General features: G+C 42.0%; 2 protein-coding genes across 2 annotated transcripts in view; one reads left to right on the top strand and one right to left on the bottom strand.

Annotated features, from left to right (window-relative positions):
- The window catches only part of C2CD2 (C2 calcium dependent domain containing 2), a 433,467-nt gene that overhangs the window by 98,540 nt on the left and 316,512 nt on the right, over window positions 1-18,415 (bottom strand). The gene's annotated exons all lie outside the window — the stretch shown is intronic.
- The window catches only part of BACE2 (beta-secretase 2), a 54,336-nt gene that overhangs the window by 26,652 nt on the left and 9,269 nt on the right, over window positions 1-18,415 (top strand). The window contains exons 3-6 of the mRNA XM_075718588.1: window positions 2,765-2,981; window positions 10,521-10,649; window positions 11,869-12,003; window positions 15,199-15,300. Coding sequence (XP_075574703.1) covers window positions 2,765-2,981; window positions 10,521-10,649; window positions 11,869-12,003; window positions 15,199-15,300 — 583 coding nt within the window. The remainder of the gene's footprint in view (window positions 1-2,764; window positions 2,982-10,520; window positions 10,650-11,868; window positions 12,004-15,198; window positions 15,301-18,415) is intronic.

Here is an 18,415-nt window from a genome sequence, read left to right on the forward strand (position 1 = left end):
TTTGGAAAAAGTGAATGGGTAAGCAGGAAAATCTGAAGTCCTGGTTTGTTGCAGAGCAGCAAGAGAGCATGGGATTAAGAAGGAATTGCATGTGTTTGGTGAGGTTGGTGTTAGGCAGGGCTTTCTGCATAGTGGATTTGCTGTTGCTGTGTTGAGCTTCCTTCAAATGAAGCATGACGTGAGAAATAGTATTTTGGCTATGTTTTGATCAGTGCTAGATGCTGGTAATGGGAAGTAACTCTGTGTGAGCAAATGAACCTGTTGCTAGTTTTCTCAGCTGAGGCTTGAGATCCATTCTAGGTTTGAGGACCATGTTTCTGTTGGCTGCTTTGAAGAGAAGCCAGTAACCAGGAATGAGAGAGAGAAGAGCGTGTACTACAGCACCATAATCTAGGAGCCTTTTTCCTTGCCTGTGACTAAGATACACTCTGTCCTGCCAGAAGAGTTGAATTTCTTACTTTGTCATTGTAGCCACAATGGCTTGTTTGGAATTTTTCATGCTGTGTGTTTGTTTAAAACACTCAGCCCATGAATTAGAACAAGCCTCTAGTTTTGACCTCTAAAGAAGTTTTCTTCCTTTGGATCAGTGAGGTAGGAAAACATGGGCTGATTGCAGTCAACAAGATAGAGCAGGAAGTGTTTTTCAGAACAGAATATAATTACTGCCACAAGGATCACGTGAGATCTCTTCCCACACTAGGTATTTTGCTCCTTGAAGGAAATAATGAGGCCTTCTCTTCAATACGACATTTATGCGCTTTACAAATGAGATGAGTATCCTTACACCCATTTCTACAGTTAGGGAAGCTGAGGGGCAGGGGGGAAGGAAGTGACTTGCCCTGCCTTTCCACAGGAAAGTTCACCAGCCATGCTGGAAAACAAACCCAGTCTTTCCGTGTCCCAGTCCACAGTTCAATCCATCAGTTTCCGCTTATGGAAGAAGACCTATGTGGTGGTGGTGGTGGTGCTGCTGCTAGTCATGCAGCGTCTGTATTTGCAGATTCACTTTGCTTTATTCTCCCAGCACTCACTTTTCTCTCTGTTTTCAGATGTTTCCTCTTCTGTTGCACAGCCAGACACTTTTCTACATGAAGAACCCTCTATTTTCCCTTCCTTTTCATGCCCCCCCCCGTTTCTCTTTTGTTGCTAATTATTCAGACTCTATTTTGATTTATAAAATGTACTGCCAGTATCACAGTGGTGCTCTGAAGACCCTGCCTGAGCAGAGATGTCCCTTTGTCTAAGTGTCATACAAACGCAGAATTACGCAGAAAGGTAAACCAGCAGTAGCAGTAGAAGTGACCAGATACAGGTAGTAACAGTATCTCTGGCATTCGTGCATTTTGAAATATAGTCTGTGGACCCTATTATCTCATATATTTCTGCTGTCTTGGATGTTACAAGCTACTGAGCCCTGAAGACCCTTGAAGGGTTAGGTGTCGGGAGTATCAAGAACTACTTAGGGTTAGAGCCTGGCCTCTTACTACTCCCTCCCTCACTTAGCTAGGAAGAGGATCAGTTGCATGGTCCATGTGGTCAAATTGTCCCTCAAGATAAAGTGTCTGCTTGAATGGATAGGAGTTGTCTGCATTGCTATCTAAAGGTTGTTCCCCATAATAGGCACAATCACAGCGACTTCATTCGCGTGAGCTCAGGTATATGGGCCTGTGAAGCCACCTCATGTGGCTGCTTCTGTCATAGCAGCTGTTAGATTAAAGCTGGCTTGATAAAAATGTCCGCAATTGATAAATCACCTGCACTTTCTATTGTTTTACACACATGCAAAGGTGGTGTTATGAAACTATTTTAAACTTACTTTTTTTTTTTTAATTTAAAAAAAGCTGTCAAGCGAAAAGTCTGTTCAGATGAACTGAGCATGGTCATCTGTCTCTTTAGAAGGGGAAGCTGTATGCCAAGGAAGGGGACCAAATAAATTGTAAGAGATCTAGAACTTTTGTAGCTCTTCAGTAGTGATGCGGGTGGAAGAGGATTATTATATTTATACTACAGGATTTTAAAATGAAAAATCCATTTAAGTTTTTTCTAATGTTTTTGTTAAGCCTTCTAAACAGGATTCTTTTCCTTTCTTTGCTTGCCATACTTAACTGTTCCTTTGCTTTTGCTGCCCTGGTCTAGAAGGAACTCCTTCCTTTCCTCCTCCAAGTCAGTGAATCATTTGTTAATAATATCCAAGTCTACTTACTTCCTGATAGACAGACCAAACTGCGGATTTAGAAAACCTGTGTCTTACAGCTGATACTCACAATAATATTCCGGTTTACCCAAAATTGATTTTTTAATAATACTAATGAGTTATTAGTCTACAGCTATTCAGTTAGCTTGGCATTTCGATGTTAGATTGGAATTCAGAAGCTTTTCATTTCCTAGCAGCACTTAATGCATTCCATCTCCAGTTAAAGAGTATTGCTCCTATTGTGATAGACCAGTCTGAGTTAGGGACACATTGCACTAGATGGCATAATACATTAGATTTAAAAAAAAAAAAACAAAAACACAAAACCCAACCCACATTGTGAAGATTTGAGTCATTGATGGCTTCAGGATAAAAACAGGGGCTCAAGATTTTTTTTTTTTTATTACTGCTTTTTGCTGCTTTTGCAATCCATCCCCCTTCTGTGAGTTTATGTGATTGACATTGCAGAGTTCACTTTTTTTCTCTGGGAAAAATTGAGATCGAATATATTCTGTTGTCTTGCATTGTAAATGAACAGCTCACGCATAAGTGTATCTTTTCCTTTTAAAGGTCAAGTACATACAAATCTCAAGGGATTGATGTCACAGTTAAGTACAGTCAAGGAAGCTGGACTGGAGTGCTGGGTACAGATGTCATTACTATCCCAAAAGGAATCTATGGCAGCTACACCATCAACATTGCTACCATTCTTGAATCAGAGAATTTCTTCTTACCAGGGGTTAAATGGCACGGGATTCTTGGTCTTGCCTACGATGCCTTAGCAAAGGTAAATCATCTTTTTCTCAGCTATTGTCTTTCACAATGACAATAAATAGAAATCTAACTATTAAAATGAAGTGAGCAGATGATCTGTCAGCATTAGACTCCTCCCTTCCAACCACTCTTTCCTATGGATCCTTTGTGTTTGTTCCAGAAAGAATAAATTGGGTTGTGATTGTACCACAGTCCCATGTGAGGATTTTGGCTTTTCTGGTGATGAAGGCTCTAATTTTGGCTCCTCTGGAATGAATAAGCTTTACAGAGGTTGTAGTACCAGAGTGTGGGAGTAAAGGCTTCTGGTATGCATGTGAAGGCCATGTATTAGGGCTCTGATCTCCCTCAAGACTTGTCAATGGACTGATGAACTTACCTGGCAAAACCCTTGGCAGTTCATCCTAAGACATTCTCCATGCATCAGGTAAAAGTTGAGATGGAGGGCATATATGGATAATTTCAGAACAAATACTAGCTCCAGTGTTTTCATGAACATAGAACCAAGCACATCCTGTTCTTGTGGAGGCAGGAAATTCAGGTAGAAGTTTACATTAAAACCTAAAATTTATAGTCTAAAATTTATAACCTTCTAATCTAAAACTGAAAATATGATTGGAATAATACATAGTCATAGTTTTCAACCTACATGTAACTAAGAAACTCACAAACTGAGGTATCTCTCGTTAGAACAAATGATTCAGTACTGCCTGCCAACTCTGGAATTAAAATGCTTTATTCAAGAGTTGTAGATCATTGTATTGACTTCTGCCGTATTTGCTGTCATACACTGTCGACAGACAGACAGAGAAGAGCTGCTTCTCAGATTCTGGTTTGGGCAAATAATGTATTCAGGGCATTTATATGTTCCTTTTTCCAGAGCCTTAAGTGTTTCTGGCTTCTGAGGCTGCTCTGTGCTTTGTGTAGTAAGAGCACTTGTGTCGTGGTTTAGTCCCAGCCAGCAACTCAGTACCACGCAGCCGCTTGCTCACTCCCCCTACCCTGATGGGATCGGGGAGAGAATCGGAGGAGTAAGAGTGAGAAACACTCCTGGGTCAAGATAAGAACAGTTTAATAATTGAAATAAAATAAAGTAAAATAATAATAATAACAATATAATAATAATAGTAATAATAATATACAAAGCAAGTGATGCACAATGCAATTGCTCACCACCTGCCGACCGATACCCAGACAGTTCCCGAGCAGCAGTCGCTGCTCCCCGGCCAACCCCCCCCAGTTTCTATACTGAGCATGACGTCATATGGTATGGAATAGCCCTTTGGTCAGTTTGGATCAACTATTCTGGCTGTGCCCCCTCCCAGTTTCTTGTGCGCCTGGCAGAGCATGGGAAGCTGAAAAAGTCCTTGACTAGCATAAGCAGTACTCAGCAACAACTAAAAACATCAGCATGTTATCAACATTCTTCTCCTACTAAATCCAAAGCACAGCACTATGCCTGCTGCTAGGAAAAAATTAACTCTATCCCAGCCGAAACCAGGACAGTATCCACCCCTTATTCTATACCATCTACGTCATGCACAGGCCCTCCCCTTTCCAATGTGTTCCAATTAATCACCACCGCTTTCCCTATCTTGATATACACACAGATATCATTCCCTTCGTCTATGGCCCATCCCTCTAAAATGTCCATTGAGTTCATTTAGCCCATGACTTTGGGTTCCATCTGTCATCACAGTCTTTCAGAGCAGGAGAGGTGGTGTGCAGTGTTGGACTGTTGCATGCCGAAGTCAGTTCTCATTCCAACATGGTTTCATCAAAGTTCATTTTCATTAAGCTGGGCAATTCTTACTGCAATACCATTGATGCGGCATATAGCAATCATAATATATAGTATTATATACTTAATATTAACCTACTATATTATTATATTAACATGCAGTTAAGAGATAACATATAGTTAAGAGATAACATACAGTATTATAAAGCAATTAATATTATACAATTCAGTTCATTGGCTATTTTCACCCAAAATCAAATTCCCTTGAGGTACACATTGGGCTTCCCCATCCTTTCGCATCACCCACCAAGTGCACCCAGGTCCTTGAGCAAAAGCAATCCCACGAATGGGTTTGCCTTTGCCAGAGGGGGAAGTAACCCAGACTGTCTTCCCCAGCATATTTTTCATGTGCACTACAGGAACTTTATCTCCTTCTACAGTACGTAAAAGTTTTGATTGGGCAGGGCCAGCTCAATTGGCAGATCCCCTGGTGTTGACTAACCAGGTGGCTTTTGCTAAATGCGTATCCCAATGTTTAAACGTCCCACCACCCATTGCTCTCAGGGTAGTCTTTAACAGTCCATTGTATCGCTCAATTTTCCCGGAGGCTGGTGCATGGTAAGGGATGTGATACACCCACTCAATGCCGTGCTCTTTGGCCCAGGTGTCTATGAGGTTGTTTCGGAAATGAGTCCCGTTGTCTGACTCAATTCTTTCTGGGGTGCCATGTCGCCACAGGACTTGCTTTTCAAGGCCCAGGATGGTGTTCCGGGCGGTGGCATAGGGCACGGGATATGTTTCCAACCATCCAGTGGTTGCTTCCACCATGGTGAGCACATAGCGCTTGCCTTGGCGGGTCTGTGGGAGCGTGATGTAATCAATCTGCCAGGCCTCCCCATATTTATATTTCAGCCATCGTTCACTATACCCAAGGGGCTTGAACTGCTTGGCTTGCTTGATTGCAGCGCATGTTTCACACTCATGAATAACCTGTGCAATACTGTCCATAGTTAAGTCCACCCCTCGATCACGAGCCCATTTATACGTTGCATCCCTTCCTTGATGGCCTGAGGCGTCATGGGCCCACTGAGCTATAAATAATTCACCCTTATGTTGCCAGTCCAAATCCACCTGAGCCACTTCAATCTTAGCAGCCTGATCTACTTGCTGGTTGTTTTGATGTTCTTCAGTGGCCCGACTCTTAGGTACATGAGCATCTACATGACGAACTTTTACAACCAGGTTCTCTACCCGGGCAGCAATATCTTGCCACAATGCGGCAGCCCAGATGGGTTTGCCTCTGCGCTGCCAGTTGCTCTGCTTCCATTGCTGCAGCCACCCCCACAGGGCATTTGCCACCATCCATGAGTCAGTATAGAGATAAAGGACTGGCCACTTTTCTCTTTCAGCAATATCTAAAGCCAGCTGGATGGCTTTCACCTCTGCAAACTGACTCGACTCCCCTTCTCCTTCAGCAGTTTCTGCGACTTGTCATACAGGACTCCATACAGCAGCTTTCCACCTCTGATGCTTTCCCACAAGACGACAGGACCCATCAGTGAACAGGGCATATTGCTTTTCATTTTCTGGCAATTTATTATACAGTGGGGCCTCTTCAGCACGTGTCACCTCCTCCTCTGGTGATATTCTAAGGTTTTTTCCTTCTGGCCAGTCCATGATCACTTCCAAGATTCCTGGGCGACTGGGGTTTCCTATTCGAGCCCGTTGTGTGATCAATGCAACCCACTTACTCCATGTAGCATCAGCTGCATGATGTGTAGAGGGGACCCTCCCTTTGAACATCCAGCCCAACACCGGCAGTCGGGGTGCCAGCAGGAGCTGTGCTTCAGTACCAACCACTTCTGAAGCAGCTCGAACCCCTTCATATGCTGCCAGTATCTCCTTCTCAGTTGGAGTATAGCGGGCTTCGGATCCTCTGTATCCCCGACTCCAAAACCCTAGGGGTCGACCTCGAGTCTCCCCTGGTGCTTTCTGCCAGAGGCTCCAGGTAGGGCCATTCTCCCTGGCTGCAGTGTAGAGCACATTTTTAGTATCCTGCCCTGCCTGGACTGGCCCAAGGGCTACTGCATGAACTACCTCACGTTTAATTTGTGCAAAGGTTTGTTGTTGCTCAGGGCCCCATTTGAATTCGTTCTTCTTCCGGGTCACTTGATAGAGAGGGCTTACGATCTGGCTGTAATTTGGAATATGCATTCTCCAAAACCCCACAACGCCTAAGAAAGCTTGTGTTTCCTTTTTGCTAGTTGGTGGGGACATAGCTGTTATTTTGTTGATCACATCCATTGGGATCTGACGACGTCCATCTTGCCATTTTATTCCTAAAAACTGGATCTCCTGTGCAGGCCCCTTGACCTTACTCTGTTTTATGGCAAAACCAGCCTTCAGAAGGATTTGGACTATTTTCTTTCCCTTCTCAAAAACTTCTTCTGCTGTGTTGCCCCACACAATGATGTCATCAATGTACTGCAGATGTTCTGGAGCTTCACCCTGTTCCAGTGCTGTCTGGATCAGTCCATGGCAAATGGTGGGGCTGTGCTTCCACCCCTGGGGCAGTCGGTTCCAGGTGTACTGAACACCCCTCCAGGTAAAAGCAAACTGGGGTCTGCACTCTGCTGCCAAAGGGATGGAGAAAAATGCATTAGCAATATCAATTGTGGCATACCACTTAGCTGCCTTTGACTCCAGTTCATACTGAAGTTCTAGCATGTCTGGCACGGCAGCACTCAGCGGCGGTGTAACTTCGTTCAGGCCACGATAGTCCACTGTTAGTCTCCACTCCCCATTAGACTTTCGCACTGGCCATATGGGACTGTTAAAGGGTGAGCGAGTCTTGCTGATCACTCCCTGGCTCTCCAGTCGACGAATCAGGTTATGGATGGGAATCAGGGAGTCTCGGTTGGTGCGATATTGCCGCCTGTGCACAGTTGTGGTAGCAATCGGCACCTGTTGTTCCTCAACCTTCAGCAACCCTACAATCGAAGGGTCCTCTGAGAGACTGGGCAAGGTGGACAACTGTTTAATTTCCTCTGTCTCCAAAGCAGCTATACCAAAAGCCCACCGGTACCCTTTTGGGTCCTTGAAATACCCTCTCCTGAGGTAGTCTATGCCAAGGATGCACGGAGCGTCTGGGCCAGTCACAATGGGGTGCTTTTGCCACTCATTCCCAGTTAGGCTCACTTCAGCTTCCAGTACAGTTAGCTGTTGGGATCCCCCTGTCACTCCAGAAATACAAATGGGTTCTGCCCCTCTATAGTTTGATGGCATTAGCGTGCACTGTGCACCAGTGTCCACTAGAGCCTTATACTCCTGTGGGTCTGACGTTCCAGGCCATCGAATCCACACAGTCCAGTAAACCCGGTTGTCCCTTTCCTCCACCTGGCTGGAGGCAGGGCCCCTCTAACACTGGTCACAGTATTCGCTGCTCACTCAGGGATAGGGATCGGGTGGTCACCATCTCATTTATGGGTTCTTCCTCCTCTGGTTCTCGTGATGGCCCTGGTTCATCTTCATCCCTTACTAAACGAACTGATTTCCTCGTGTATTTTTTCTTCTGTATAGGAGCAACTGATACCGGCGCAGGTTGGTTCTCTGGTTTAGCCGCAGTGCCTGCCACTGGGGTTGGAGTGGCTGCAGTACCTGTGGTGGGTGTTGGAGTAGCCGCAGTGCCTGTGGTGGGTGTTGGAGTAGCTGCAGTGCTTGTGGCTGTGGTTGGAGTAGCCACAGCGCCTGTTGTTTTGTCATCAGATCCAGAGACCCTCTCTTTCCCTTGAGGGTACTGAATAGTGTTGAACAGGGCTCTATAAGCATGGGCCAGTCCCCAGCATGTTGCAATGAGTTGTGTCTCTTTGGAGTTGCCAGGGTGAGAACATACTTCTTCCAAATACTTTACTAGTTCTTCAGGATTCTGCACTTGTTCAGGGGTGAAGTTCCAAAACACTGGAGGTCCCCACTGCCCTAGGTACTTGCGCATACGATCCCACACACCCTGCCACTCATAACTCTCCAGCCTTGGGGCAGATCTCTGGATGATATTCTTAAATTGCTTACTAACCTTTGTCAAAACCAAAACAATATTCCCAAGAAGTATCAATAGAAGTATCTTAACTGCCCAGGGATGTTCAAAATACTGAAAACTTTCTGTAATGAGGGAGGAAGCATTATAGAATAAGGTAATGAAGGTGCCATTCTGTAGTTCCTCCACAACAAACGTCTCCGAGGGAAAGGTATAATTGCTAACTCTCTCCATGAGGTGGTACCTGAAGTACAGTAATGACTTATGTATAAAACCCAGATACAAAACCATGCTCAAGGTCAGGATTTTGATAAGGAACCTCCCAATCAAAACATCCTTAATCACTACAGAGCATAGCGCAATGCACAGACCAACACCAAGCTTTAACATGCACAGCCAAGAAAAGAACATGGTACAGATCAGATGAACTAATATCATGACCGGCAACTGTTAACAGATTCCTTAATACACTCTAGTTAATCTGTTCTTATCTCAAACCCTTCGTGCCCCACGTTAGGCGCCAAAAAGGACTGTCGTAGTTTAGTCCCAGCCAGCAACTCAGTACCACGCAGCCGCTCGCTCACTCCCCCTACCCTGATGGGATCGGGGAGAGAATCGGAGGAGTAAGAGTGAGAAACACTCCTGGGTCAAGATAAGAACAGTTTAATAATTGAAATAAAATAAAGTAAAATAATAATAATAACAATATAATAATAATAGTAATAATAATATACAAAGCAAGTGATGCACAATGCAATTGCTCACCACCTGCCGACCGATACCCAGACAGTTCCCGAGCAGCAGTCGCTGCTCCCCGGCCAACCCCCCCCAGTTTCTATACTGAGCATGACATCATATGGTATGGAATAGCCCTTTGGGCAGTTTGGATCAACTATTCTGGCTGTGCCCCCTCCCAGTTTCTTGTGCGCCTGGCAGAGCATGGGAAGCTGAAAAAGTCCTTGACTAGCATAAGCAGTACTCAGCAACAACTAAAAACATCAGCATGTTATCAACATTCTTCTCCTACTAAATCCAAAGCACAGCACTATGCCTGCTACTAGGAAAAAATTAACTCTATCCCAGCCGAAACCAGGACAACTTGGCACCTCGCAAGCTCACTAGGGTCTCTGCCTGTCATGAGATGTACCTGCACGGAAATCTGAATTACAATGAAATTGCAGTACTTTAATAACTGCAAAGACAAGCATGACATGCAGTGTAGGAAAGAACCTATTGGCCAGTAATCATCTGAAGTGAGTGTGTTTGGATATGAAGTTCTTTAAAAGAAAGACAAGGAAATTAGGGCCATTGAATTAAAAGTTCATTAGAATTAAACTGTGTTTAAAAACTGAAAATCCTCACTTTAAAATTCTGCCTTTTAACTGTGGAAAGGTGGGAAGGGCAAGTTACATTTGACTGTTCTAGTGACACAAAGCTTTTTCCAAACACAAAGCATTGGTGAGAGTTTCTGCCTGAAAATGAAACTAGTATTTGAGTTTGAAAACTGCAGTTCAAAAATACTCTCATGCTTTAGGGATTTCTATGACAGTGGTCAAGAGTAAAAATGTTTTTTAAAACAACAGAAACAGAGAAATGACAGATGTTGTTTTTTTAATGACTTATTATATCTAGAATTTTCATCACCTGGTTGTCAGAAAATCAATTTACTTGTGAAAAGTGGTCTTGTTTGAATGATTTGCTCATTTTTGCAAAGAAACTTTTTAATGACTATTTCTTCAATTCTTTTGGGTTTTTTTGTTTTGTTTTTCAACACCTTCAAGCCTTCAAGTTCTGTGGAGACGTTCTTTGATTCTCTTGTGAGGCAGGCAAAGATCCCCAACATTTTCTCCTTGCAGATGTGTGGTGCTGGACTGCCTGTTCCTGGAAGTGGTACCAACGGAGGTAGTCTTGTGGGTATCTGTCAATCTGAGAGGGAAGATGTATCTTTGTTAATCTCTCTCCCTCTTTTCTATGACTATCCTAATTCTTCCAAATTTAGTGTTTAAATATATGAAAAGTTTTATTATTTTTTAAGGAAAAGTTAAGCATTTAGGCAAAACTCCAATGTCTATTTTTATTCTCCATTCTTTTTTTCTCTCTCAATTTTGAGTAAACTTCTGCATTTCAAGCTTAATTTTAATATAGAAAAACATAAATACTGTGGTGTTTCCTCAGGGCAGATGCTGCTACCTTTCTTAAACTGAATAGTCCCTTACTCAGCTGCTAAGCTTGTTCAAACTTGTCAAAATGCTACAGGAATTTTTTTTACATGATGTGAAAAGGGGGAGAGGAATCAGGGCCCTTTATTTCCTTTAGGAAAAAAAAAAAAAAAAGGGTAATCTGAAGATCAGATCTGCCCCTTGTTGTTACTCTGGGAAGACTTTCCACCAGTTTTAGTGGGACCAAGAATTGGCATTTATTTGGATCATGAGTTGGAATGACTGTTCCTGAATTATGCTGAAATAAGCATATCAGCACAGGACTTGATCACAAATAGTTATTTTGCTGTAAATTCACAAAGTGTAAATGGTAACACACTTGAGATAGATGAAGCCTAAGAGAGAACTCACTTACGTTAGTTCAGTTCAAAATTTTATGGTCTAGGATGCTCCCAGTCACCTTCAACATAAGTCTTGATGGAAGCTAACAGTGATAGCAATGATGGGAGGGTCATATTCCATTTTGGATATGTGTAAGAAAAATGAAATGTTCTTAAGTGGTATTAAGGCTTTTTTGATCTGATAAAGTGTGTTTATGATGTGCAAGTTTAATATTCTGTCCCATTTTTATACATTGTCTAGATTAAACCACTAAAGATACTGTTTTGATTTTAAGCAGTGGATTCTCTTTCATAAGAGAATCAGTGTGAGCTTGTAGATGAAGATGCTGGTAATTTGGCCCAATATGGGAATTCTGTTTGACTGAAGCACAATCTAGTTAATGTCTAGTTGTTTCATACTGCTTTATTATTGACAAAGACTTGTAAGTAAAATCCTTAAAAATGGTGCTAAATTAAAATTTTGATGCCCTGTGTATCACAATTAATTATTCCCCTTTTTTCCTGTACTTGCCCCAAAATCAAACATCTGGGATTTTAAAGCGTGTGAATTTCTTTCTCCTTTCCCTTAGGTTCTGGGTGGAATTGAACCAAGTCTGTACAGGGGTGATATTTGGTACACACCGATCAAAGAGGAATGGTATTACCAAGTCGAAATTCTCAAACTGGAGGTCGGAGGACAGAACCTTGAACTGGACTGCAGAGAGGTATTTGCGATAATGTGTCTCCGTCTATATAAAACACAAGTTTGGTTAACAAAAACACTTAATTGATCAGTTTTGTCACTGCAAGCAGATGTGTATTGCAGTCTCGTCTGAGAATTAAGGCTGCCTGGTATGCGTGAAAAAAAAAAAAAGAACGAGCCATGTGAAATGCAGTGTGTACATTAAGCATGCTAAAATTGCTTCAGAGAGGACTTTAAAGTCATTGATAGTATTTTCAGTAAATTAGGGACTAAGCTACAATTGTCAGGTGAACAGTCCACTGAAAATAAGGCTGCTGTGGTTTGGAAGGGCTCAGCCTCTTGACTAGTTTCAGTTGTAACACAGGTGTCTAAACACTGGAGATGGTGCATTGATTCAAGGAATAACCATCTTTAAACAACTACAGTTTATGGTTTGCTGTTACACCGTAAAATCAAACCAAAGGGTTTTAAAGCAATTCTGGTCAAACAAAGAAAAGGGAAGGTTTTGGACTGACCCCTGTGGTGATGTCTAAGCATGTAATTCACTACGGCAGTGGGCAGGTGTCATCATGGGATGCTTCCCAAAGTATCTCATCCTATGCCTCCTTTATTTTTGTAATCCACTTTTGCTTGCTTCAGCCTTGTCAGTTATTATTCCTGATGGATATGTTTTCTGTTTTTATTAGGAATAATGTCCTTCTATCTTTGGATCACTCTAATGAGACTGTGTTGTTGCAGTTTTTATTCCAAAGATGTTTCATTTTTTTCTGAAGGATATGTGTGTATGTGTGTATTTCATTTGTTTCTTACTGTTGCTTGTTGCTATTCATGTTTTCATTTTAGTTCTATAATTTCCATGCCCTGTTTTCATTAGCCATCTCAATTTTATCTTATGCTTGTTCTCTTAGTTGGAAATCATTGGGAGATGATAATTCTAAAGTTTATATAATGCATACAAATTAAGTGAAATTCATTATAAAAATCTTACATGTGCATAAATATTATATTTCCATACAAAATATGGAAATCATATTGCCACATAAAATACTTAAAATTAGTCATATCGTCTTTCAACTTAATAAGCAAAACAAGGTCTATTTAAATGGCTCTCTCTATTATACTGTTAGGAAAGCAAAACTGCTGGTTCTCTAACGTAAATGTTTGTGTTTGCTTTTTCTTTCTCACCTTAAAAAAACAGTCAACATGTTTTTGAAGAGGAACCCTTGTACTAATGGTTTAATACATGCTGTGTCCAGAAAACAACTCACTTAAAAACCTAGCGCTGTTACGAAAGTTTCCTGTTATTGTTGCTCTTTTCTGAGCCAGGGTTTGCTTTCACATTGTACATATTAGCACAGTATGCTAGTCACTGTTACAGAAGGCATCATTCCTTTCTTGATCAAAGGAGATCTTCCTGCAAAAATTTCTAGAGGAAGAACAGTAAATTAGAGCTAGTATGATTAAAGTTTGGCTAGTTAGGGGCTGGCAGAGGATGCATGATTCACTGCAGAGGATGATGAACTATGTGCCCTCTCTCCTCTTAGTTGTTTCCTAGAAAATGGGACGTTTTTTGTAACCGTAACCAGAGACTACTCCTTTCCTTGCAAGGGAAAATTAGTCCCCTCACTGCAATGCCGGGAATCTGTCCAGCATTGTGCTGCAGCTGTGGCCTTGAGCCTGGCAGACCAGGGCTGAGAGAAGTACTGAGCTGCCAGCAGTGCACGCTGCATAGGGTGCACTGTTAAATATTAACCGGGAAGACTAAGGCAGCAAGAAGGTACTGCCTGCTGCAAGTATACTGTATATAGCATGAAAATCCAGGTGCTTAGTCCCTGGCCAACTGATCCTGCTACTCCAAGAATTTTGCATGGGTTTATGTTAGTGACTGACACTCTTGGCTGTGCCTCCTACCTACTTTTTTTCCAAAGGTGGCTCTCCAGGATGCTGGCAGTTATGTATTTGTGGTACAGATCTGTTAAAATGGACTCCACTCCTTGATATTTCTCTCCACTCTTTAGAAGTATTTCTGAGCGTATAATAAATGGTTTCCTGTTTACTTCTCTTTCAGCTCTGCTTGGCAGCCTATAGCATCTCTTCTTTCAAAAACAAAATAACTAAGAGTTACTTTTTTACTTTTTGGTGGGTTTTACTTTTGTTGCTGCACTAAAGATATTCCATGTGACTTGATAACATCTGAACCAATGTATTTTAAATTCACTTGCTGTTTGACCTCTTCCTAAAAAGCTTATGCTGTATATTACCTTGTGTCTTATGATTATGCCATAAACTTTTCACTGGTGAGTTTTATTGATTCTGCTGCCTAAGCTGGTAACAAAAGTAGTTAGTACAAACAGCTGCCACTGCTACTTGCCTTTTTTTTTCCCCCACAATTAATCAGAGTTCATGAAAAAAGACGTACCTTCTAAAATGTTTATTCTTTGTTTACTGCATCTGAAGTTTGCTGAAATCTCTTAATCTGAGGGTTGGGGTTTTAATAATGAAGAGAAATGTTTGCTTAGGTTTTTTTAGTGCAGATTTTGAGGCAGCAAGATTGACATTTCAAGTTTCTTTGTACTTGTTTTTGTCTGTGTTTTAGTGGTTTTCAGCAGTCGAGAGAGAAAGGTGTGGCATTTCGCATTTGTACTCTTGAGCCAGTACCAAAAATAACATGTAATGAGGTCTAATGTTCCCTAACTATTCTTCAATTAGATATGCCAGTCATTAAAAGTAGGCTCCTGTATTGTATTTAAACTAGAGTGAGTTGTTTTCATGATAACAGAGACCTTGATCCAGAGCTTGGGCTTATGTGTAAGCTACATCAGGGTGCTTAGCATCTGTCTACACTGACCATGATAGTGCTTTTGCCCAAAGCATATGGGAGGTAAAGTGGGTTAGCTCACACCTCTGAGAGGGGCCAGGCTTTACTTCTTTTTACAGTAGCTTGGCCATTTGCAACAGCTGTGGTGACACACAATAAGCTCTTGAGTGGTGCAGATAAGCTTAGTCTTGTGTCTAGGCTGACCATACCTTGCTTTTGCTCTCAGACTTCATTTGAATTCAAGTTATCAACTAGAGCGAGCTGCTGACAGGTATGACATGCAGGTTTGGTAAGACAGCTACCAAAAAGGAACAGCTTTGTTATTGTTATGAAACAGTGGAATCTGCATTATGTTAAGTATAGTGTGTAACTTCTCTCCTTTTTTTCCCCCCTCCCTAGTATAATGCCGATAAAGCGATAGTAGACAGTGGGACCACGCTCCTTCGTCTGCCTCAGAAAGTCTTCAGTGCTGTTGTGCAAGCAATAGCTCGCACATCCCTGGTAAGCTAATGTCATTAAATCTGCTTGAAATGTTAAATTCCTATTAAATGATCACATGATCTTTGGAAGGAGTGTCATCTTTGCTATCTACCTTGTAAGTCATAGGGTCTTAACCTGAGGGGAGCAGAATCTCTCCTGGTCTGCTCCTGTTAATAAGTGAGAAATGACTTTGGTGGAAACAGAAAAGGGAAAGGAAGAGGTGAAAAGGGAAAGGAAGAGGTGAAAAGGGAAAGGGAGGAGAGAAAAGGGGGGTCCAAGTACAGACAAGAAGTGTGTGTATGGAAGTGCATCAGAAATGATGCAGAGATGGAATATTTTTATTCTAAGCATTTCAGAAACACGGACATAATCCCTGTTGCTCTGATTCAAAGTATTAAGAGTGCAAAAATCAGTCCTTTCATTCAAAATGGACTATTTATAAAGCAGAAGAACCTGCTACTGCAAGCAGTTCCTTTCCAAGTATAATGCTTATTGTTGTATAGAATGGATGCCATTCATTAGGATTATTCATATCAATAAAGCTGCTTTTGACCTCCATTATTGAATTATTTATGTTTAAAAGTGTCTTTCTTTGGAAATAGTGGGCTTTAGAAATAGGGCGTGGGGATGGTGGATTTCTCCGAGTGTAGAGTAACTGAAGCAGCATTTTCTGGTTAATAAAAAATTTTCATAAATTTTGGTTGAATACGATGAACAGCACCAAGAATGTCAAAGATGGTGAATAAATCCCAGATATTTCAGTGTGTCGCGGTTTAGCCCCAGCCAGCAACTAAGCACCACGCAGCCGCTCGCTCACTCCCCCTACCCCCATGGGATGGGGGAGAGATTCGGAGGAGGAAGAGTGAGAAACACTCCTGGGTTGAGATAAGAACAGTTTAATAATTGAAATAAAGTAAAATAGTAATGCTAATAATAACAATATAATAATGATAATGATAATAATAACAATATACAAAGCAAGTGATGCACAATGCAATTGCTAACCACCCACCGACCGATACCCAGACAGTTCCCAAGCAGCAATCGCTGCTCCCCAGCCAACCCCCCCCAGTTTATATACTGAGCATGCTGTCATATGGTATGGAATAGCCCTTTGGTCAGTTTGGATCAACTCTTCTGGCTGTGCCCCCTCCCAGTTTCTTGTGTACCTGGCAGAGCATGGGAAGCTGAAAAGTCCTTGACTAGCATAAGCAGTACTCAGCAACAACTAAAAACATCAGCATGTTATCAACATTATTCTCCTACTAAATCCAAAACATAGCACTATGCCAGCTACTAGGAAGAAAATTAACTCTATCCCAGCCAAAACCAGGACACAGTGTGAACAATTTTAATATTTTTGTCATGGATTCACAATCAGACAGCGGTAGTTGTTGCAAATCACAGGAAATACGGTAACCGGACTATTGGCCAGCAGGCCAAAAGATAGAGTGTTTGCCTGTATGCTGATAATTCAAGATTGAGATCCTTTTCCTACATGATTGAGAGCAGAGATTTTCCATGAAGTGTTCTTCGCTGCCTGCAGGTGTCCAGTATCTGAAATAAATGTACCGGTTACCTTATGTGGCTCAGCTTCCCTGGATGAAAAGTTCTCTTTACAAAGCATTTAAGTATTGACTGGAACACTTTCAGTCAACTGGGGGGGAGGGGGCGGGGGGCAGTTGAAAGAAGCCTACCCAAGAGCTCGTGTAATGGCACCATGTGGATAGGGCATCCTTCTGTGAAGTGGGACACAGCGGTCCACACTCTTCTCTGATGTTGGTCAGGACATTTGAACTAGGGCCTTCCACATGACAAGTAAATAGTCAACTGATCAATAAGATATTAGAGGGGAACCACTCACTCACTCTGCTTAATGGTTTTTGTTCTTCCTATTAAAAATGCATAAACTAACTCTTCTTTTTTATGGTTTATTTTTAATCTCAAGGACCTTGCTGCTCTACCCCTTTCCCTCCACATGCACAGAAAATTACTTTCACAGCTCTAAACAAAGGAGATAGTCTATTAAATAAGAAAGTAGTTACAAGATGTAAGGATCAGATTCCAGCTGTGTAGAAGCAATGTCAGGAAAATGGGTATTTTCAGCAATTGTACCATGGCATCACAACTGTACTTTGAGCGCTCTGTGCTTCTGGCAGGCTATGTACCACTGAAACATAAAATCATCTGCTGTAGTCAGACATACTTCTGACCACAGGCGAACCAGGTTAACAAGTTCCTCCTGTTACGAGCTTCCCAGCAAAATGTTATTGCCCCCTCAGGTATGCTGGGATAACTGCATGTGAAGTGTTCCTTTATTCAGCTCCATTAAAAACCAAGGCTGTGATCTTTATGCTCTTTAGTGGTGCAGATTGTTTTTTAAACCCTACTTATGTGGACTGAAATCTTTTAGGGAGCAGATATAGATGCAGTTTGATGTTGGCAGATCTGAAGGGTGGTGGTTTTGGTAGGTGGGCAGAGATGAGCCACAGAGGGGTGGCAGCTACTACACCTCACTGAGCTGAAGTCAGAACAGCGTATCTACTCATGGCATTAATATAATACTAAATTAATAAGTTGAAGAAAGGAAGGCTGAAATAAACCTAAAATCTTAATTTTAGTAACCTTTTAGGTGTCATACAGCCAAATCCCCCCCAATGCATTCTTCAGCATACAGAAGTAAGGCAAAGAAATGCAATGTAATAAGCAGTCTTTCTGGGAAATGAAAGTAGGCACTTAAAATAGAGCACTTTATAGACTTGGTCTGTCCAGTCTGGGTGCTGTCTTGCAGTTTTTCTCAGATCACAAGCTCTGCTTTCCAAGAGAAAATGGAAAGAGAGGAGAGGTATATTTTTCAGCAGGTCTGGCCTGGGATTTAGCCGTGAGGGGCAGAGCATTCTGTCCTGTGCCAAGAGATGTACTTAAGCACGCATTGAGAGTTAAAGGTAAAAGCAGTCTGTTTGTGACGGTAAGTCTCATTGTTTACATGAGAGTATGCTTGTTGGCCCAAGAGCAGAGATGAGCACCTGGAAGTATTAGGTCTCTAATACTGTGCAGCCCTAATGAATATTTCATTGCCAGGTATGTGGGGTGAATGCTTGTCACCTGTAAAATGCCATATAACTAATGTATGAGC

The sequence above is a fragment of the Pelecanus crispus genome, chromosome 1, assembly GCF_030463565.1.
Source record: "Pelecanus crispus isolate bPelCri1 chromosome 1, bPelCri1.pri, whole genome shotgun sequence".
Taxonomy (NCBI): domain Eukaryota; kingdom Metazoa; phylum Chordata; class Aves; order Pelecaniformes; family Pelecanidae; genus Pelecanus; species Pelecanus crispus.